The sequence below is a fragment of a genome, unplaced genomic scaffold (genome assembly GCF_019419815.1).
Source record: "Pyrus x bretschneideri cultivar Hongxiangsu unplaced genomic scaffold, Pyrus_bretschneideri_v1 Contig6, whole genome shotgun sequence".
In the NCBI taxonomy this organism is placed as follows: domain Eukaryota; kingdom Viridiplantae; phylum Streptophyta; class Magnoliopsida; order Rosales; family Rosaceae; genus Pyrus; species Pyrus x bretschneideri.
In genome coordinates, this window is record NW_025999798.1 from 8,601,301 (window position 1) to 8,623,353 (window position 22,053).

The window sequence follows — 22,053 nt, forward strand, 5'->3', positions numbered from 1 at the left end:
CTTACCTGAATTTGGTATGGTTGAACTTGTATGACCCTCACGAACACGAAGGTACCATTTTCCACTTCGATCTGCAACGTTTGCAAGGGTTTTGAACCCCGTCCGTACAAGTGAGAATGAGAGAGAGAGTGTGTGTTCGAGACAGAGAGAGACACGGGAGAAGAAGATGATATGGATGTGGTGAGTGTGTGGTCCAGATGCAACCAACAAAACCACAAAACAATCACCCCAAAATGACAAATAACTACCAAGGGTAAAATCATCATTTCACACCTACAGTACGAATAATTCGGAACCGGCTGTCACACGTTGTCCATGAGAAATGGTGATAAAAAATTAAAAATATATAGAACAATGTTAGACACATTAAATTTGTCCTTTAATTCTAGTTGGAATTTGATTAATATGGTGTTTCTACCTTTCACACACCTTTTGTTAATTTATGAGGTTTAATCATTCTCAATTCATTTGATCTGACGCCTGAAAATTAAGAAGAAGTGTGCGAAAGGTAAATGGGATATGTGGATAACACCACCCTTTAACATTTGCTAAATATTAAAACTCCACCATTCAACTCTTTCTCACTCTCTTGGAAAATTCATAAAATATTAAATTTATTAAAATAGAGATTGTTGTTGAATATGTAAAGTTAAACTCACTAACTATAATAGTTTTTCAACGCTGTTCACTAGCTAATTTAGCAAAAATTTAAACTCTTGAAGATGCTCTGACCATTGTTTTATGTAAAGGAAGAACTCAAATGTTAAATAGACAAACACAATATCATCCCTAAATTTTGTCATAACCTAAATATTTTGTCATAACCTAAATTGATCATTTTAATGGGTATAACTGAAAGACCATCCCTGCACAATTTCATTAGAATCAGAAGACGTTTAGGTATTTGATTGTATCTTGATAAATAGACAAACACAATATCATTGATAAACCATGAATATTCACAACAACAACTAAAAGGCTAAATCCTTTCCAATTCAAGTGAACTTTAGCAAAAATAATCTATAAATGAGAACCTTAAAAATAAACAGTACGAATCATGATATTACTTGATATTTGTATGTAAATACACATTTGAAGTGAGACTGCCATAAGTACCCCCAATCCCCACTCCCCACTCCCATCTTCCACGCATTTGAACTGAAGAGAGATGCAGACCGTGATCGCAGACTGTAATGACATACAACTGGTTAGATTTTCTGCCTACGATCTAATAGATGAAACCTCAAAGACTACAAGTCTCAGTGTATGTTGTACACATGTACATACTACAAATTTTCCCACTTTTCACTGTCCTTCCTTACGAGAGATTTTTCAGTGAAGTTAAAACATAAAACAATATACTATTTATCATAATACAAATGAAGGAACACGAAAAATATATGCTCTCTTTGCTTATATTATAACATGTAAGGTATCCGATTTGTATCCCGGATCGAAAAAATCTCTCCCCTGCCGCACATTTGAAAAGGAGCTGCAATCTTTTGGGGACCGTAATGCCAGAAATCCAGCTTGAATGTTGCATGCATCTCAGGTTTCGCTAACATCCATTGCACAGACCCCTGTATATCATCATTAAACAAGATTAAATACATGGGCAAAATACAAGAAGTAGGGCAACAAGAACTCGGTAATGTACAAGAAATAAGCAGTTTCGATTTCCCATAAATCTCAAGATGCACGTGAATGTGATGTCATGTCATCTCCACCTCATATATATATATATATTTAAAATAATGAACATACGTTGAGATAAGGCGAAAAGAAAAAACCTATCGTGGTCGAGGGTTCGTTTTTCCTCTCCATTTTCTCATCATTAATTACAGTTTTTATAAGCCTGGACTTACCAAACATTGAAAATGATTTAACTTCTCATTTCCAAGTCTCTTTTGCTGCCAACAGAACGCAACCTAAAGTTTTTAGTTTTTTTGGTGAACGTGAATTATTGTTTTAACGTATGATGCTAGATTGACAATTTGATAATACAATATAACAAAGTCCTACGAATCGGATAAGAAATAAATATATTGACTCAAAGTAGCGTGGGAGACAAACAAGCATGGGGAGGAAAGCTACATAAAATGATAACTTATTTCTTGCGTCTATATCAAGGCAATTGTGAAAGAATGAAAGGGATCCTTTTCTGTTATCAAACTCTCCAAGCTATGACGTCTTTTGTAAATTTTATTTATTGTGTTTTGGCGTGTGACATGCACAGAAGTAATAGATATTGAGTATAGTCAAACATTTAGTAAATGAATCAAAGATTTAGAAAAAGGGGAAACAGGGAGACTGGGGGTGATATAATGATGCCTGGCAGGTGTTTGTTAAAATGCCCGCAGGAGAGGACTAGGGGGAGGACAGGATTGCTCTTGTTTTGGTAAGCCTGCTGCCTCTCATTCTCTGCAATCCGATTCGCCAATCTCACGGCGCCTGTCCTTTTCCCTATCAACGGCCACCAGCAACTGCCAACCCCACCTTATCCTCTCTCTCTCCCTCTCATATCTGTCTGTCCAAGTGGGTAGCCGCAAATGCAAACATGGCCGTTGCCAAAAACAATATTAAATCTTTTCCCGCAAAACTCTATTATTTTCCATTATTTTACAGCTTAATCCTTCAAAAACCAGAAAATATTGACTATTTTAATGGAAAGGGGACCCCTTTACTTTACGTGATGGCTCGGGCTCTTTTCAAATTGAGGACAAACAGAGCCAACCCATCCTTCCCAAATCGGGAAACTTTCATTCATTCTTTAAGCCTTCCCCTCTGCGATTCCTCCTCTTCCAACTCTCATGGAAGGCTCAGCCAATGAACGTCTCGATTTTGGGAAGATGGGTTATGGGTAATTTGCCATTCCGCCCTTCCCCTTCTTCTTCCTCGAATTTCTGCGAGAAATATGAATTGGGTTTTCGTTTTTATGGCTGATTGTTTCTGGGTTTTTGTTCTTGTTTTTCTTTCTGCAGATGCAAGCATTACAGAAGAAGATGCCAGATTCGAGCTCCGTGCTGCAACGAGATCTATCCTTGTCGCCATTGTCACAACGAAGCCACGGTATTGGTCACGTTTAACTGTGAAAAAGCATGTCAAATTTCAAATCGTGACATTGGTGATTGGTCTGTAATATATATCTACCTGTTAATTCATCTGGGTTTGTTTTATTTTCTCAGAGCATGTTGAGCAACCCCTTTGATCGGCATGAGCTCGTTCGCTACGATGTGAAACAAGTACGTGACATTATATCATACTCTCTGTTTGTAATTTATGTTTTTTTTGGTTTGACAAAGTGATGTTCTAAACTACTCTAATTTACAAGGGGGGAGATTCGAGCTTTGTATGTGACGTTATTCATTTATAATTTCTGTCTTTACTTTCCTAAGTATTCTCATTGTGTTTACTTGTGTTGCTGTTTCAGGTTGTTTGTTCGGTTTGTGACACAGAGCAGCCGGTTTGTGTTCTTACTTCTTACTATGTTGGTTCTAATCAAAATTAAATGATGGAACAAAGAAAAATGTTGTCTTGGTTCTGATCTTCTTGAATATCTAATCATCTATGTCGGTTTTAGGTTGCACGAGTTTGTACAAACTGCGGCGTCAGTATGGGGGAATATTTCTGTGACATTTGCAAATTCTATGATGATGATGTAAGCTAACTTCAATCTCAAATTTAATTATCGTACCTGGATTTTTGAAGAGCAAATACTTAGTTAAAAGTCTGTTATTTTGGCTTCATTGATTTATCAAACTTTATCTCGAAAATAACTAGATTCAGATTCGATAGTTGGTTTGTGATCTGTATATAATGTTGTTGGTTTCCTCCTCATTGAAGTAAGCTTTCCTTTTATGTGTTGCAGACCACGAAAGAACAATTTCATTGTAATGATTGTGGGATCTGCAGGTTAGTACAATGTCAGAGTTTATTTCCTTCTTCTATATGGCTGATTTTTGTCATATAATTTCGTGGCAATGGAATTTCTGCATCTGACTTTTCATACCTAAAACAGAATCGGGGGTCGTGACAAATTTTATCACTGCAAGAAATGTGGTATGTGCTTACAACCATTATGGCAATTTTGTTTCTGAAATTGGAAACTTCCCTTCTTTAATGAACTTCTTGCTATCAGTTATTCTTTGGATCAATGAAATCTGTACTTTTTAGTTTCACCTTTTGGTTTACTGAGATCTGTCCATTGCGATCGAGGTCTGGTGCTAATTTAAGTTTTGGAAATCCAATGTTGGGTTTAGATACCACCAATCTTTGATTAAACATCGTTCTGATTCTATGACAGATTCTCATTTTTAGGAATTAAATTGTGGAACTGAATGCACTTTGTTGCCCTGCACTTTACCTCGTACTTGTACCCCGCATTTGGTTTGAACTGTGCTCTCATTTATAGCATCTTATGCATAGATTGAGTGCTAGAGAAAAAATTTAGGTCGTCTATTCATCGAATGTGAGCTGTTTTCTTGCATTAAGGATGGGTCCTGGCTGTTCCTAAAATTGTGATATGTGTGCACTTCCCATTATCTTCTGTGAACTACAAATTAAGTGATTGCTTTGTTTTAATTTGTTGATATATTATAACTACCATACCGTATTAGATTTTATTTTCTATGGGAAGTTTCTCCTTTCTATTAGGGTGAGTTTTTTGTGCTTAAAAATCAGCTATTCATCTTGCTTCGCGAAAAATCTTTTCCAGTTCAATGGGAATTTTGCTTTTGAGTTTTGGAAACTGTGATGGATGGGGAAAAAGTTTTTACTTTGTAACATTAATGTTCTGGTAAGAGTTCAGAACATAATGATGCTTTATATTCTTTCAGGTTCTTGCTATTCAAATGGCTTACGTGATAATCACTTGTGTGTGGAGAACTCAATGCAGCATCACTGCCCTATTTGTTACGAGGTTTGTGTTGAAATGTCCGTTGTAGTTATACAATAATAGGAAACCCTTGCCGTGCCCGAACTAACAGTAAATATTCAAACATATTGTGTTCTGTAGTTCCTTTTTGACTCACTGAAAGACACTACTGTAATGAAATGCGGGCACACAATGCACTGCGAATGTTATAATGAAATGATGAAGCGTGACAAGTAAGCGGCATGACTTTAATTTCGTTAGTTTTCAATGCAAAAGATGATTACTTGATTCCTAACTCAATCTGGTTAAACGATTCAGATATTGTTGTCCGATATGCTCCAAGTCGGTGATTGACATGTCCAAAACCTGGAAGAGAATAGATGAGGAGGTAGGCTTCTCAAGTTAAAGTGCAAAGTGTGTTGCAGTTAATTCACATTTTGTGTTGGTTCTTTAGTTATCTCGGTTATGTGATGAAAATGAAGAGTTCATACTAATTAGTTGACATTTGCACACTGCCAGATAGAAGCAACTGTTATGCCTGAGGATTACCGGTATAAGAAGGTGCGTACTTTTGTCCATGTTCAGGCCTGTTTATGAAAAAAAAAGGCCTCTCTGGTGTAAACTCCTGAATATCCATTCCCATGTAACATTATGCCTCACGAATTCGGAACTATTTACCAGTACAAGTCTAAGAAGCAATGTTAATTCACAGGTATGGATCCTGTGCAATGACTGCAACGACACTACCGAAGTCTACTTCCACATTATTGGGCAGAAATGCAACCACTGCAACTCATACAACACACGCACAATTGCCCCACCAGTTCTTCCTCAATGATATCATCGAGTCTGGTAGTCGCAGTGAAAGCTTGTATGATTAATGAACAACGTAAATGGGAACTTGATTGTTATCCTCCAATTTATTCTGTACCATTGCTTTGTGATTCAAATGATTGTAATGTTGAAACGCGCCCATTGAACTCTTTCCAGGCCATTCTTCTTCTTCTTCCGATTTATATGGTTAAAAGTTGAAACCCAGGTGTGGTGACTGGTGAGTATTGGGTTGATGTAAACATTATATGTACTGTAATTCAAGGGAATGGTTTATGGACTAATGAAAGGTTTGCCACATGATAATAACCATGCCCATCTTGCTTTCATCTCTTCACATTGCCTTACTTTGTGTTGGTTTGCAAGTGGCAGGTCAAGGCTGATATGGAGTCGTTTTCTCTCTCACATTGTGTGTGTCCCGTTATTTTAGATCCTATTGTTTAAGAAAATTGAGATAGTTCATCGTTCGATCTTTAATTCAACAACGGAGGAGAGAGTTTAATAACAAAAGTTAAATTGCCAAGTATCGTTACATTACAACCGAACAATGGGTGATTACAATTTTTTTGAATCATGAGTCTAAGAAAACACGACGATACATTACATTACACATTACAGTTTATTATGCTATTAATCTCTCTTATGAAAAAAGAATGATTTACATGAAATAAGTTCATTTAATACTAATAATAAGTCTCTATACGTGCATTCTTTGAATTGTTTCAATTTTATCGGATGTTCCCGTCTCCCATACGTATATAGCAAGTAGCAACATGCGAAGCTCCACAGAAACAACTATATGCACAGCCGTTGCACAAATACATGCTCCTCTCTCTTCCGCCCTCTTCCCTCTAAACCCTGATCGTTCAGCATCTGGGCTTTAGCGCGTCGCTCTCTCTCTCTCTCTCTCTCTCTCTCTCTCTCTCTCTCTCTATAAAAACTCACCGAGTTCAATCAGAGCTCCAACTCGGCCTCGACTCGGTCCTCCAAAGCCATGCAAGTGATCTCCAACACTCGCAGGCTCTCCAGAGCTTTCAAATCTCCCATTTGTATCAAACCCACCGACCAATTTCTCTCTCCCGATGCCCGAGTCGTCGAAGCTCCACTCTCTTCTCTCCAATGGCGGAACCTCGGCGCCGGCTCTTCCCAAACGGCCTTGTTCTTCGGTAATCTCAGCATTTGCTCATCTAATTCTCACTTGAAAATTCAATTCTTTTATGTTTTTCATTGAAATTTTAGTGCATTATCTTCTGTTAGCCGAGAAAATATCTGGAAAATCAAAGATGAACCTTTTTTGTGGAACTGAGGAAATCTGAGCTTTAAAAGGAGTAAAATTTATTTTTTGTTGACCATTTTTGTTAATTTCTTGTATTTGGATTTTGTTTCAATAGTTTATATTCTGTTTGGTTGCTAAGAAATCTGAGGAATGAAAAGAACAGAAAAGCTCAAGTTATGAAATAATAGTCTTTTGTTGGGTCATTTTTCTTAGTGAACTAAACAAACAAACAAACTAATTCTACGTGATGAAATCGATAACTTGAGATGCTGAATTATGTAGGCAGTACTCACGGTCATCTTTTGCTGATGGAACAACATTCAACTTGTGCAGTGATGATGTTGAGAGCGCCGTTTTCTTCTCAAGCGAGTACCATCCAAGGTGGTTCCACAGGTTGTAGTTTTGCTTTGGCAGGAGTTGGTTAAGATTGTTATTTAAGTTCATTTGGTGATATTTGCTTTGCTCGTTGGGTGCAGAGGCTGTGAAGGAGCTGTCTGATAAGATGTTGCAGTCTGTTAATATTAAACGATCGATGCCCCCTAATGCTTGGTTATGGTCATTGATTGAAAATTGCAAAAAGGAAGGAGATATTAAGCTTCTATTTGACATCTTGCAGAACCTTCGAAGATTTGTTAGTTCCTAAATTTTTAGCTCGCATCTTCTGAGTGAAGTGTAATTTGTTTCTGTTGATGGTTGTATGATTTGGTTCTGATTGCAGAGACTGTCAAATCTTCGCATCCATTCCGATTTTAATTGCAATCTCTGCCGAGAGGTTACTAAGGCGTGTGTTCGTGTGGGAGCTCTTGACTATGGTATGCTATTAATCTGATTCTTAGGCCTCAAGTTAGAGTTATTGCTAGGTCTACACTTTTGGGAAACCCATGCATGTATCTTACATTACAGGAAAGAAGGCCTTGTGGAAACATAACGTGTATGGATTGGCTCCTAGCATTGGATCTGCACACCATTTACTGGTACCAATGAAATTGCGCTTTGACTGTTTGGGTTTCTCTTGTACTTCATCTTTGTATGCAATAATTTCTAGCTGTAAATTGGATGCAGTTGTATGCTAAAGAACGCAATGATTCTAAACTTATGGTGGAAGTAATGAAACTTTTGAAGAGGAATGGCCTACCATTGCAACCTGGTACAGCAGATATTGTTTTCAGGTATCTAGGTTATAAACTAGGATTGCCTCAGTAATGCTCTTCTTCTTTACAAACAATTGCTGTGAAATAAGATAATCATTACAAAAGGTCATAGCTTTTTGTAGGGTTTTGTTTTTAGTTTTTTAATTGTTCTTAATAAGATCCTAAATCTGTTTTGGGTTGACCGTTTGCAGCATTTGTTACAATACTGATAATTGGCAGTTGATGTCTAAGTACTCAAAAAGGTTTGTCAAAGCTGGAGTAAAGCTACGTCAAACTGCTTTTGATCTATGGTTGGAATTTGCTGCTAAAATAGGTCTCCACAAAATCACAGTTCTCTGATATTGTATTACACCAAATAATGTTCTTTTTCTATTGTTATCCTCAGCCATGCCAGTACTTTAGGTTATGCTTTCTTTTACTTCACATGAATATTCTCCCATTTCCTGGTATTTAATTTATTATTTAAAGAATTTCTAGTTTCTCATTTGCAGGAGATGTTGAATCATTGTGGAAAGCAGAGAAACTAAGATCTGAATTGATGAAGCAGCATACTGTTGCAAGTGGACTTTCATGTGCTAAGGTATTGAATTTGAACCTTACATACACACACACCCCAACGCAAAAGTTCGATACCTATTTGTTAAAACGACTTATAGATGGGTCCAGTTAAGCAATGGACTGAAGATGGAGGATTCTACAACCATATATGGAAGAGAACCACTCAAACCTGGTTCTAGCCATTTGATTCAGTCTTGTACTGGTTAAATGGATTCTAAGAAACTAGAATCAACTAGCTCTTGGTCCAATTGGTATTTCTTTTCCAAGGTTGGAAGAAGCCTTAAGTTCGAAACCCCTCTTTTCTTAATAAGAAAATAAAATAAAATAAAATAAAGAGAACTTAAGGTAGAGCTTTGGCTCAGCATCTCCAGTTAGAGCTTTGTCTGGGTTGAGTCGTTTGAGTAATTAGTTTCAAGTTTCAACCAACTACCCTATGCTTTTTAATTTTTATTTTCAATTCATTGCAGGGTTTTCTGTTAGAATGTAAGCCCGAGGAAGCTGCTTCCATCATTCAAGTTCTAAATCAGGTTTGGTTCCTTAACATACTCATACTTTATACTTATCATAGGGACAAAAAAGAACTTTCGAGGTTTTGATGCCTAATTTAAATCTGAGCCTTTTGGGGAACTGTAACATATTTACACAATACTACAAATTCCCTCTGTTGATTTGAAAAGCATAGGTTGAATCGAATTGAACTTTTATATATCTGTCCACCCACTGATATATATTTGACATACAAAGAGGGAATAGTTCCTACACTGGTTTTTCATGAAGTTTGAGTTCCATTGTTAGCTACAGGGGACACAAATTTGGGTCAAACATGTTTCCAATGATCTAATATTATGTTTTCCTATTTGCTGAGGCCATTGGGATTTCTCCATGCCAGATTTTACCTGATACAAAGAAGTCCAGTATCGTGGTTGGGCTTGAAAAGTTAGTTAATGAGTGGCCCTTAGAGGTTATTAGGCGCCAGAAGGAAGAGGACAGAAGGGTATACCATTTATGCAGTTGTTTTTGAAAAAAAAAAAAAAGAAAATTAAATACCTATGCAGCTATGGTTGTTCAATTGTCCGTTTGAGAACTCAAGTTTACGTGGTTGTTCCCATGTCCAGGCATTAGCTACATCTTTGATCTCTGATATCCCTACAATGGTTAGTTCCCTATCAAACACGGGCTTACAAGTGAGCGTAAACATTGATGACCTAACCAGCAAAGAAGGTATTCTTTATTGAACTTCGGAGGGTAGAGACTGAAAATCTGAAGCTGCACATGCCGTTCGTATCCTGTAAAAGAGAGAGAACCATGTTTTTCTGCCATGGTTGATGAGCATTCCAATAACCCGCCCTCTTTACAAAGGCACTCCCAGCTTTCTCAATGGTGCGTTAGATTATAACAAATTTTGTTATGCAGGTCATTTGATTGGATTTGATTATACTAGTGCTTTTGTATCATTTCTAACGTGTTCATGTTGAAACGTGGTTTTGGTTGTTGTGATATGGAGGGATATTTTCCGAATGTTAGTTTAATTTCATACTCTCTCTAGCACTTGGGCTAGTTTGGTATTGCTGTGCTTTTTAAAAAAATTGTTTCTGTTGTGCTGTGAGAATAAATAGCTGTAAAATAAAGCAGTTGAGTGTTTATTAAATTTTTTTTTTTTTTTTTTTTGTTTTTTGTTTTTTGTTTTTATTTTTATTTTCAAGTGTAAGGGTGTTTGGTAAACTTTTATATAAAGCTGCTATAACTATGTCAAATGACAAAAATGAGTATGATATTAAATGTAAAATGAGAATAATTTTATTTATATTTGACAAAAAATAAAGAATAATAATTTTATTTATTAATACTCTCTTTAGAGTCTTCTTCCTTTCTTTTCTCCATCTGCATCGACTAAACTTTTCCAAAAACCAAAAAAATCTCTCTAGAAGTTTCCCCCACTACCCTAATTTTCTCAGTTTTTATTTTTTTTGCGCCGTCTTCTTTTTTATTTTCATCTCTATAGATTCTGAAGGCACCAACGCCGTGATTATGCCGTCTTTGATGGGTTGTTCCTCAATCTCTCTCACCTGTCTCACTACATTTTTCTTCATCATTTTCTCCGTCTGAGCAATCTAGGCTTTCTTAATTTGCAAAAATACGAAGATTAGTCTCCTGTAAGCAGTGCAATATGGGAAAGCAGGGCAAGTCAGCAATGCCAAAACCGAATCTGAATCTGAGTTTGGTTATCGCTGGAAAAGATGGTAGTGTTTCTCGACGTAATTTTGTCAGCGTGGGAGTGAGAGAGGACGAACAAGAGATGAGCGAAAGGACAGGGATATAAACGATGTCGTAGGGTATGGAATCCAAGGTCAATAACGGTGATTGTTGAAGCTGGGAGAATGACGTTGTGGCGGAGTCAACGAGGACAATCTCCCAATTGAAATCGACGATGTCTTCCAGTTGGTATTATGTGTACTTTATTTAATTGTTTAAGGCCATTTTGGGTATTTGAAAGTTTCATTAAAGGACTCAGCGCCTTTTGCAAGTTAGGTTTGTGCAGAAGCAGTGGAAGCAAAAAAAACTGATTTTTCAAAGCTAGCTTTTGTTGCTTCTATTTTTTGGTTTTTTTTTCACCTAAAACTGTGAAAAAAAAGCTAAAGTTGAAAGTTTACCAAACACAAAAAAGCTCATAGCTTTTTTTGATACCCACTTTTTTCAAAAGCACATCAGTACCAAATCAGTACTAACTAGATCTTTTGAGCAAGAGGATAGTTCGAAATTTCTTAGTAATATTTTCCAAATTTAAACATGCTATTAGAACATCTTAGAAACGTGAAGACCATCTCCCCGTTTTCCAATTTAAAGAGATTCTCTTCTTTTCTTTGGTCTGAACTCAATGTGCGTGAATCTAACTTACGAACTCTTCTTCCTGACGAGGGAGAGGAGAGTATACTTTCCCATGTTTACACATTGGAGTACTGATTGCTACAATTTCGATAGTTCCAGTCATTAGCCCTTGTGTATGAGATCTAACTGTAAATGCATAAATTTGGAAATATTTCTCACATGCGTGGGCGAATGGATGTAGCGTACATCTTACATGAAAAAGGAGAGTTTACAAGCAGCTGCCTATTGTTCTTTCTTGTGCCTTAATTGCATGCACTCCCTCATCACCGCCTTTCTATCCTCAGACTGGAATCAGGAGACGTTTTCTAAATTGTTGCCCGAAAAAGGAGAGTACATAGTGACTTTCTCTATAGGCACTCCACGTACCCAAGTACATGCCTTCGATGGACACAAGAAAGTAAGTACCTTCATATTGAAATAGTCAGTACAGTTCAAGCTGCCAAACGAGGTGACTTTTGAAATATTATTATTGAAAAGTGTTCTTTGAGCGGTAAGGGCTCTTTGCATCTTATTCCTTTTTCGTATGTTTGTTCAATGTGAAGTTGTTGACGTGTGCGCTTCCGGACTCGCATCAGCTGTTGTCAATGTGTTTGCTTCCGGATGGATCAACAAGGGGAACTTTTTTCACATGACAAGTCTGCATTTAAAGAGACTGAGAGGAACCTTGCAGATGTCGGTAACTTGGATTTCGGTTGTCCTGATCAGTCTTGTCCCACTTTGTTGGGAACAAGCAGGTGCTCTCGGTTTGAGCAGGCAACCCATCTCCTTCATTTCTCAACTTGCCATAAATAAGTTCTCATACTTCAACTAAATACTTCAATTAACCTACTCCAATTAGTGTTTCAAATTGAAATTAGTCTTCAAATTAAGTGTCGCATACTCGTTTGATTTTTTGGTTAGAATGGAAGGAAGTCAAACTTATTCGGGGTTAATCTAATTAAACTCTAAAAGGGCTTTTCGCGTATTTAAAAAAAGCGGGGTTTTTACAGAACTAATCAACAAATAAAATTCAATTAATGAAATGTTAAAAAAAAAAGTGGATAATTTGTATAGAGCCTTGTATGACCTTTTTGTTTCCTTGCTATTTCCTCTTTTGTTCTAAATATCAGAAATCTATGGAAAACAACTCTTAGCAATAGTACTTTCAGAAATATTGGCAAAGATCATTTGGACAGGATATAAATTATATGGAGTAGTAAAGATGGAATCGAATTACATTATTATGCGTGCACACACACCCCAAACTAGCTAGTACGTACTTGACAACATGAACAATAAAAATTACGTTCTACTTCTACAGGCATTGTAAATTAGAGGGTTCCGAGCAGACGATTATTCTACATAGACCTCCTGCTATGGCCTAGAACAGCAAGCACAACTAGGAAGAAGAATGCCAAAGATCCAAGGAAGGACAGAGCGGTGGAGGCTGCGACTTGGTGGCAGAATTTTCCGAAAACGTTGCAGACCTTGTTCCACTGCACATGTGTATTCCCTTGATACCCCATTAGGCCAATTGCCCCGGCAGATCCAATGGCGGAAAAGAGCAACGCCACCATTGACAGATCGAGCACGATGATCACCAGCCCTAACTTATTCTTCGTGCCCCGATTCGCAAAAGAAAGGACTAGGGAAAATGCTGCATATGTGCATGCTATGGCATCTGCTACCACAAGGTACCTAGCACATATTCAATCTTGGTAAAATTAGTTGCTTAAACAATTACTGCAGAATTAGCAAAATAATTATAAAAAAAAAAATTTAGTCAAGAAATAACACGCGTAGGTAATTAAGGATACAAGTATACTAGTCTAGACTGAGGTATCCAGAACCATGCTAGCTAGCTGATTGAATATTTGCGAGCGAAAGTGGTTGAGGTTATTAATTAAGTGATTAGACTTTTTCTTCAACTTAATTTTCCTGTCACAATAAATTGATAGTGACAATAGTACTAATGACAAGGGACCAGGGAGGATTCCGTACTTAGGGGGGACTTGTAAAGTCTTCTCGTGACTCGATACCTCCATGTACATGTGAAAAAGATTATTATCATATTGTAGTTTTACTAGCGTTTTGCATAGGTGAAAAACTTATATAACACATGTACATTGCTACGGTGACATTGAAAAAAAGATAAATATGAGTGTTTGTTATAACCTCATTTTATTAGCAAGAGACGTCACATGACGATATAATCGTGTCATGTAAGTTGTTTGATTTGCATAGAGAATTATATGTACTCAAATTCAGGAGAAATGTAGCGGGGAATTTTATTGAGATAAGGCATGGCAATGGACTGAGTAAGTGAGCCATATGAGTTAGGTATAACTTTGAAGCAAAGATTATCTTCCACTATATCAATCTTCATCTATGACTCGTGTTCTGTTTGATCTGAGAAAATACCTCGTTTATGACAAAAATTATATTCTCACCATCTATTTGTACCATTTCTCTAATAGAGATGAAATTCACTTGTTTTGGTGAGTTTACCCCATTGGAGAAATCACACAAAATAAACGGTAGATCTAGCATCACTCCGTTTATGATTTCCGAATAAGCCTCAATTTGTATGGATTGAGCTCTTGTTTTACAAAAAATAAATATATAAATAAATGCATGTGTTCACTACATTAGTAACACCATGTGGAAAAGTAACCATATCAAATTGAATAATGTATGGTATTGCTCTCTTGCTCTACGTTGATAGATATCTCGTACATTATGTTTGATGCTGTTAATTTGGATCACATAAATAAATGAAATTTCACATAGTTAAAGATGGAATTTTTAATTTGACAACACAATATGTTACATTACCAAACATAACGTATACTGCTAATTACATATACAAAGAAGATTTTACCTTAGTTTGCACATAACATACAAGATTGTCTAACATAACATAAGCTCTTACTTTGGACCACCTATTTAAACAAAACTTCACCTAATTAAGGTCTACCCGATTAACAGTTTGGCAACATAAATGTCTAACATAACTTGAAGGTTGATCAAAGAATACAAGTGATGCATCAAAGGATTTTACTACCCATTATATTGAACTCAATGACTATGACGCACATATGTTATCCACAAAATCCATAGATTGCTTGGTAATGTATTTATTTATGTGGACATTCACATGTAAGTTTCCCATAACATTACACTTATAGAGGAAACCTTGCAAACTCCAATAGGGATCGATTAGAGCATGAAAATTTGACGACAATAATTTATTTATTTTTTCTTCAATTAAGCTTTTGAAGTAATTTTGTATAAAACTTAAGAGTTGTAGGTGTGTTTTTAAGTTTAATTTACTATTAAAACTTGTCGAGAGAGAGAGAGAGAGAGAGAGAGAGCGCTTACACAAAAGCAGATAAGTAATGCCACTTAGCCGTAGCAGGAACATCAATAGGAGGCAAGGTTGGGATGAGCTTTATCGATACAATTTCGGTTTGCTTACCGACTCCAAGGACAATAGAAGCCGTAAGAGTTAGCACCAAGGCCAAAATCCTCAGAATCGACTCACGTGTCACACCTCCTCTTTGGTTTGCTATCTTCACTTCCTTCTGCTGTTCCATCCCACTAGTGCTCCCAATGTACTGGCTCTCCATATCAAAATTCCAAAATACAAACCCAACTCAGAGGTCTTCCAGAGACTCAGAAACTCAAGAAAGAGATGAGAGAGATGGGATAGAGAAATAAGAAAATAGCCTTTATATAGAAAGAGAGGAGGGGAGAGAGAATAGTAAAGAGAAAATTCGATATTCGTCTTCAAATTTTGGTTTAATGAAGTTTTGGTTTCTGAATTAAAAATTTAGGGGTATTGATTTCTGAACTCGTCATAATGTGAGAAATGATCATTTTGAGTAACAAGCTTCGAAATTTTGTTAAAATTATATGGTTTTAAGGAGAAAATAAGAGACAGAAGTTCTAGTAATGCTCGAAATTACCCCAAAGATTATTACTTCATATTTTGACAAATTCAACAATCAATAGTCATAAATTTTTAGTCCAGAAATCAAAGTTTTAAAATTTAAAAACTAATGCTCCAACTATCTAAGTAATAAATATTGGCCACTGTATGAAAGGAAAGCTTGCGGTGGGAAAATTAAGTAGGGTTGGGTCTGTTTGAGGTGGTTAGGGAGGAGAGAGGAGTGAATAAAAAGAGGGGAGCGGGGGTCCATGTGAATGAATGCAAATGACAACTAGTGTCTGTGCACACACACACACGTCTACGTGTGCATGCTCGAGCTATATTGCTACGCATATTTTTCCAATATGTATGTGATCAGATATCCCGGCGCCATGTTTATCAAGCAGCTTTTTTTTCCGGTAGTCAAATTATGTATATAGGACCAGCAGATCCAGAGAAGTTCAAGATAACTTTTGAATTTTGATTGGTTGGCCAAGTGGCAAGAACGAATAGTGCTGCGTGAGCTTTAAGTATCTAAACTCAATCATTCCAGCTAGGTTCGATTTCTCTCATGTGTGATGTCCAAATTTTTTAGAATTAGTGATTGTTTGTAAATAAATAGACAATTTAATTTGATACAGATGATTTACGAGTGATTACATGTTTGATTTTAGGGAGGCTTGTTGTGCTATTAAGTTCTTATTAAGATTTAGGGTAAATTACATTTTACCCCCTCAGGTTTGGGCTGGATTTCAATTCCTTACAACATTTTTAAAACATTTCAATTTTATACATTTACTATCATTTTATTTCAATTTCATACATCCGTTACATTTTCCATCCATTGTTCCATTAAGAGCTGATGTGGCAGTCACATTTGTGCCAAGTGACTACCAAATTTGTGCCACGTGGCGAAAAAAATACTTTTTTTTTATACATTAAACAATCATTAATTAAAGAAGAGTTTATAAATAAATAAATAAAAAAAATGCAGAAACCCATCCCTTCCTCGCAACCCCCACCCCTTTCCTCCACTCTATTCACCTCCCCCAACCGATCTATGCCGTCGAGTTCCCTCTCTTCAAACCTTGCGCCCCCAAATCCCCAAAACCCTAAAAAAACCTTATTCCTGCCGCAACTGCCGCACCCTCCACCCCTAACCTCCAAATCGAAATATCCATAAATCCTAACCCCGACTCCGCCGCCACATTCACCCCGAAATCCTAGCAGGCTGGGACATGCTGGGCATCGGCCAGACTGGCAAAGGCAATTTGAGAACCCTTTCAGGCTTTTTGCGATCTCCCTTTTCTCTCCACGCCCGATGCCCAGAAGAACTCACACCTAGATCCCATAGAGCCGCCGTCTGCCTCACCTCCATTGGCTCCGCAATGCTGGGCCTCGCATCCGCAATCCGCCGCTACATCACCTCTAGCAGGATGGGCACCGACGCTGACGTTTAGCCCATCGCACTGCATCTGCAGCTGGAGTATTTGTAGGCATTGCCATTGAGGGTTAAGGGCGCATTCGATTAGGTTTATTTGAAATGGGTTTTGTTCCGGGTCGGGGAAGGAGAAAGGGGGGGGGTGATGAGGCAGGAGACCATTTGGTTTTGGGTGGGGTGGAGGGTTGCGAGGGAGGTGGGGGTGGGGTGGGATGTGGTGTTTGGGTTGTAGGGAAGGGGAAGGGCTCGGGAAGAAGATGGGGTTTTTTTTTTTTTTTTTTAAAATTTTTATTAATTTTTATAAGTAGGGTAAATTATTATATTATTTTAAAATGTATAAAAAAATTATTTTTTTGCCACATGGTATAAATTTGGCAGCCACGTGACACAAATTTGGCAACCACGTGGCACAAATGTGGCTACCACGTCAGCTCTTAACGGAACAATGGATGAAAAATGTAACGGATGTATGAAATTGAAATAAAATGATTGTAAATGTATGAAATTGAAATGTTTTAAAGATATTGTAAGGAATTGAAATCGAGCCCAAACTTGAGGGAGTAAAATGTAATTTACCCTAAGATTTATTCATGCAAAAAATCGACCAAATCAAAAGTTGTTTAATTCTTTGATTTGTTGTCATTTTATTTTAACTTTGTTTAAAGACGATTGTTGTCTTCTTTTAATACGACTAAAGAAACCTATACATATGCTTTGTTTGATCTATTTACCTTTCAGAACAAGGGATTAAAATATTTAAGCCACTAGGGTTAGCTCAGTAGTGAGGATTACCAGAGATTTAGAGTAAGCTTTTGAAATATATAATTGCTAAGTATACGTACTTGTCGTAATTTTCAATGATTTTGTTATAATTTGAGTGCATGTGTGGACACTGGACACAGATGGCAGCAACTGCGATTTGTCAGAAGAGAAGAATCTGCTCCCAAGTTTTTTATGGCAAATGTGAAAGTTTGAGTTTGCGTTTATATACTTCCAACGCAGCTCGGCAGCCTCCTTTGGTGAAGCCTTGGATTTTACACTAGCTACCCACCAACATTTTCAATTCTATCCATGGCTCAGCTATGACCCATATTTTGACATTTATAAATAAATTCCCCACCCATTGTCAATCGCTTTAAACTGAAAATAAAATAATTCAACGTAAATAAAGTCTGTGTGAAAGACAAGGCTTTTTGTTATTATTATTATTATTTTTATTTTAAAAAATGACAATAGGTTATATATTTCAATCTCTCAACTTCCCTAATCTTTTATTTATTAGCATGGATGAATGCAGATTTTAGGAATACGTCAATTTCATCTCCACTTTGGGAGCTATGAATTAAATGGTTGGTCAAGAAATTAGATATAAGATCCTTTTAAGCTGACACAATCTCGAAAGTGAAATCTACATCGGAAAAAAAGAGACTTTGCATATACTTAAGGAGTTGGATTACTTCTCATATTGTCAATTAGTTTTATGGTATAACCTAGAATATAGCAACTCTCATATTGACAATTAATTTTATAGTGGAACATCAATTAAGGTACTCACTAAGATAAATCTCATATCGCTGTGAATTAAGAGAAAACAAAATATGGAGAAGAGAGATATATTGAGTGACTCCTCCACTTGGAGTTACACTCGGGGCCTTACTAGCGATCCAGACTGGTTTCCTCTCAATGATAAAGATTATCCCTCACTTTTATTAGGCACTTTCATGATTATTAATGTCACGTGATGAGTAAGATGCAATGATATTTTGAGATCGAAGGCTTATCAATTACCATAATAGTAAATATACTAGAAGATGTGACGATCGAAAGTTAGACAATATTATATCGATATAACTGACCCTACTTCTAATAAACATTTCAGAGTTGAAAGATCACAAAACAATTCCAGCCTGAATTTGTCTGGAGACTTTTAATTATCAGCTCTGGCTCCAATAGTAGTCATAACATTAGTGAAGTGGTTGATTGAAATTCAATAAACCAACCTACTTGCACTAAAAAAGTTTGACGCATTAATAAAGCAATAATGTTTGGGTATTAAAAAATGAGTAAGGATTCGTATTCAAAATTTTTTGTGCTTAAAACACAAAATTTTGTGTTTATGATCAGAACCGTTCATATTATGAATTACTTTGCAAAAATTATCTCCGCAAAAATGAATTAAAACTAAGGTCGTTTAGTTAATCTATTGCAGAAATATATAGATCGTTCGTAATGTTTTTACAAATTTCGTTCATCTATTTTTATATAATTAGATGACTTAACGCCTTTAGTTTTAATTGATTTTTTTGCAGAGACGATTTTTATAGAGTGATTTATAATATGAAAAGATTCGATCATAAGCACGAAATTCTATGAATAGATAACGAACAGTTTTAAGTAGAAACTTCTACTCATCCTTTGATAGCCAAATATTATTCCATATAGATATGTCGAATTATAATATACAGTTACTGATTAGTCAGTGTTCAATTTTACTCGTTTTGTACCAGTGGTCCAATAATATTAAAAATACCTGTCATTTTAATTTGGGAAGTGTTATGACACTCCAAATCTCATTTTACACTTTAATTTTTTTTTTATAATTAGAAAGAAAAATACACTTGTAATGAGTGTAGAATGAGATTTTTGGATAGCTAATAACAATTTCCTCTAATTTTCTTAAAAAACCTTGCTATCATTGTAACCAAACATCCAAATTTTTCCTTCAAACCCGTTACCAGACAAAAGTTTTCTTCCTCCATCTCCCTCTACAATCAGAGCCACATATTTAAACATATTCTTGCTTCCACAATTCTTCTGATGGGTAGGCTGCTATAAATAGACATGTGGGTATCATGCTTGTTTCTGACTACATATATTATGGATCCGGCTTCTCTGCCATCCCACTTCTCATATACTCTCATTCATTCTTATTTTATGCGGTCACGGTTAAGCCACATCAACATTTTATATTGATTTTTTTATAAAGATAATAAGACAAAAAACAATAGTAATATAAAATATTAACATGACTTAACTGTGACTGCACAAATAAAAAAGAATGAGAGTGTATAGAAAGTGGGAGGGCATATATTATGAAGTACAGCAGTATATATTGATTATTGTTATCTGACCAGCACGTTTATACTACTTAGACTATGCAGAAGAAAGCGTGTACGGTGAAGTGTTGTGCATAATCAAATGCGTACTTTAATATGATTGTTTCTGTGCCACCGATATTAAAAGGGAAAAGTTGAACCCGAATTTGATAGAGAACTTTAATCCATCTAAGCTATAAATCTTTTGCTAGGTAATCGTTTTTATGAAGGGGAAATTCGGTGATAAGTATATATGTATTTATGGCGAAGCTAGAAAGTTCGGTCAAGGGAGGCACAATTAGTAGCGACGGATGCAGATTCTTGTGGAATCCCAAAAACAATGTGCGTAGTGCACCAAAAAAATTACCAACTTTTTAAGTGAGATATTTTGTTGACCACATTACCAACACATACCTATTGTGTGTTTAGTGTAAATCCATTTCCGCTTGCCCTTGTGCCATTTTAATTGTATCTTTAGGTCAATGGGTAATGTTAGGAAGATTAAATTTGAAGATAAAATTTTGAAACTAAAGGACATGGAAATTGATGATTGGTTTATTACTTAAACATTGATAAACATGCTTATTCATATTAATAACACATCATTTAGTCTCCCTAGTATTACTCTTAGGTCAATACTATTATAGTAAACAAAGAGATAATCATATAGGGCTGAGAGGTCAAACTTTATTAGACCTGTGGGAGGAGAGAGGTTAATGGACCTTTTGTTAATTAGTTTTCCAAAGCTTAATTTGAATTATAACCATCTTCAAATGAGATGTCAAATTTTAAACCTAAAATTTAAATTTGAAGGCTTACATGACACTTAGGCATCTTTTAAACTTTTGCTCTCCAACCGATATGTCAAATTTTAGGGAAGTGTTATTGACACTCCAAAAATCTCATTTTACACTCCTCATAAGTGTATTTTTCTTTCTAAATATAGAAAGTTTGAAGTGTAAAATAAGATTTTTGGAGTGCCAATAACAATGCCCAAATTTTAAACATAAAATAATAATTCATATGTATTTTCTTTGCATTGGAAATGAAAAGAAACAAAAAGATAATGCTTTAAACCAATAAAAAAAATTAATAAAAAACATTTAATAATTAATTAAAAAAATCTGAAGGTGCTGTCAAATTTGGCATTAAGGGGGAGAGATGTCAATCCATGTCATGCTATACCAGATTTAGCTTCTCGATTGGAAAACATTAATGTTGTTTTTTGTTATCATTATTGCTGATTTTGAAGATTTTACCATTTCCTTTGAAGATGCTCTAAAGCGGTGCAGATAATTTGTTGTAGCATTATCTATGGCAGGCACTTGTAACGTCGTTATTGAGTTGTCGTCTTGTTTGGTCATCTACTTAATTAGCACCAGCTTTCCCAACAATGCTGCTTCTTTTTGCGTTTTTTGATGTGGTTAGTTCTCTCTCCCTCTCTCCATCTCCAAGTTAATGTTGCTCTAGGATCAGGCACGGACCCAACCTTGTCTGGGGTGTGCTGCAGCCCACCCGAGATTTGAGATGCAGAAACATATATAGGTAGTTAATCCATTCAGCCATCTTGTTATACCATTACCCAGCTGATATCACCCGAGAATTGAGAATTGAGATGCAGAAACATATATAGCTTGCTCTCTTTTTGACCACGTCACATGTTTTCAAACAATAATCATAATACACACCGAACTAACTTATTTGCTAATTGTTCTTACTATGTGACAGTATTAAATAACATAACAGTTGAGTGGCCTTCAAAAAATTATTATAACCTGTGCTACATCCACATAAATTTATGTTATTATTTCAAATGAGGTTGATTAAGCACAAAACTAGTATACGTGACAGTTTTTTTTTTTTTTTTCTTTCCAACAACGTATATGTAGTTGACATTGGGGTTGGTAGTTGTAGACACCGAAATTTCAGTGAAATAAATGTTAACCAATGCATTAAAATTACAACATTTATTCATTTCACTTACATCACACATTCATTTCACCGACAAACTCCATTCATTTCACCTACATTA

The 22,053-nt window shown here is 36.0% G+C and overlaps 3 protein-coding genes across 6 annotated transcripts; 2 read left to right on the forward strand and 1 right to left on the reverse strand.

Moving 5' to 3' along the window:
• The first annotated feature begins 2,553 nt into the window (after nt 1-2,553).
• On the forward strand, nt 2,554-6,033 carry LOC103943621 (E3 ubiquitin-protein ligase MIEL1-like). The gene is made up of 12 exons (XM_009353945.3): nt 2,554-2,860; nt 2,982-3,069; nt 3,186-3,242; nt 3,431-3,463; nt 3,581-3,658; nt 3,869-3,912; nt 4,019-4,059; nt 4,836-4,918; nt 5,015-5,106; nt 5,192-5,261; nt 5,393-5,434; nt 5,586-6,033. The coding sequence occupies exons 1-12, from the start codon at nt 2,811-2,813 to the stop codon at nt 5,709-5,711; spliced, it is 804 nt and encodes a 267-aa protein (XP_009352220.2). The 5' UTR covers nt 2,554-2,810; the 3' UTR covers nt 5,712-6,033.
• A 467-nt stretch (nt 6,034-6,500) lies between these two features.
• Nucleotides 6,501-10,234, forward strand: LOC103937574. 4 transcript variants are annotated; one of them, XM_048571428.1, is made up of 11 exons: nt 6,501-6,870; nt 7,314-7,361; nt 7,457-7,611; nt 7,699-7,792; nt 7,884-7,954; nt 8,043-8,149; nt 8,323-8,444; nt 8,623-8,711; nt 9,157-9,216; nt 9,579-9,683; nt 9,805-10,234. In XM_048571428.1, the coding sequence occupies exons 1-11, from the start codon at nt 6,699-6,701 to the stop codon at nt 9,922-9,924; spliced, it is 1,143 nt and encodes a 380-aa protein (XP_048427385.1). In that variant the 5' UTR covers nt 6,501-6,698; the 3' UTR covers nt 9,925-10,234. The 4 variants fall into 4 exon arrangements, with proteins under 4 accessions (XP_048427385.1, XP_009345797.2, XP_009345798.2 ...); XM_009347522.3 differs by having other exon boundaries at nt 6,502-6,870; nt 7,263-7,361; XM_009347523.3 differs by having other exon boundaries at nt 6,502-6,870; nt 7,314-7,373.
• Nucleotides 10,235-12,754: 2,520 nt separating this feature from the next.
• On the reverse strand, nt 12,755-15,546 carry LOC103937576 (CASP-like protein 1E2). The gene is made up of 2 exons (XM_009347524.3): nt 14,936-15,546; nt 12,755-13,252 (listed from the first exon to the last, which is right to left on the reverse strand). Exons 1-2 carry the CDS (start codon nt 15,181-15,183, stop codon nt 12,913-12,915), a joined length of 588 nt encoding a protein of 195 aa, XP_009345799.2. The 5' UTR covers nt 15,184-15,546; the 3' UTR covers nt 12,755-12,912.
• Nucleotides 15,547-22,053: the final 6,507 nt, after the last annotated feature.

Bases quoted from the DNA above. Each gene is read 5' to 3' on its own strand.
- LOC103943621 (XM_009353945.3), top strand. From the start codon at position 2,811: ATGGAAGGCTCAGCCAATGAACGTCTCGATTTTGGGAAGATGGGTTAT. The intron at 2,861-2,981 runs GTAATTTGCCAT...TTCTTTCTGCAG, and splicing joins TTTGGGAAGATGGGTTATGG to ATGCAAGCATTACAGAAGAA. The intron at 4,060-4,835 runs GTATGTGCTTAC...ATATTCTTTCAG, and splicing joins TTATCACTGCAAGAAATGTG to GTTCTTGCTATTCAAATGGC.
- LOC103937574 (XM_009347521.3), top strand. From the start codon at position 6,699: ATGCAAGTGATCTCCAACACTCGCAGGCTCTCCAGAGCTTTCAAATCT. The intron at 9,217-9,578 runs GTTTGGTTCCTT...TCTCCATGCCAG, and splicing joins TCATTCAAGTTCTAAATCAG to ATTTTACCTGATACAAAGAA. The intron at 9,684-9,804 runs GTATACCATTTA...TCCCATGTCCAG, and splicing joins AGAAGGAAGAGGACAGAAGG to GCATTAGCTACATCTTTGAT.
- LOC103937576 (XM_009347524.3), bottom strand. From the start codon at position 15,183: ATGGAGAGCCAGTACATTGGGAGCACTAGTGGGATGGAACAGCAGAAG. The intron at 13,253-14,935 runs GTAAGCGCTCTC...AATATGTGCTAG, and splicing joins CATTACTTATCTGCTTTTGT to GTACCTTGTGGTAGCAGATG.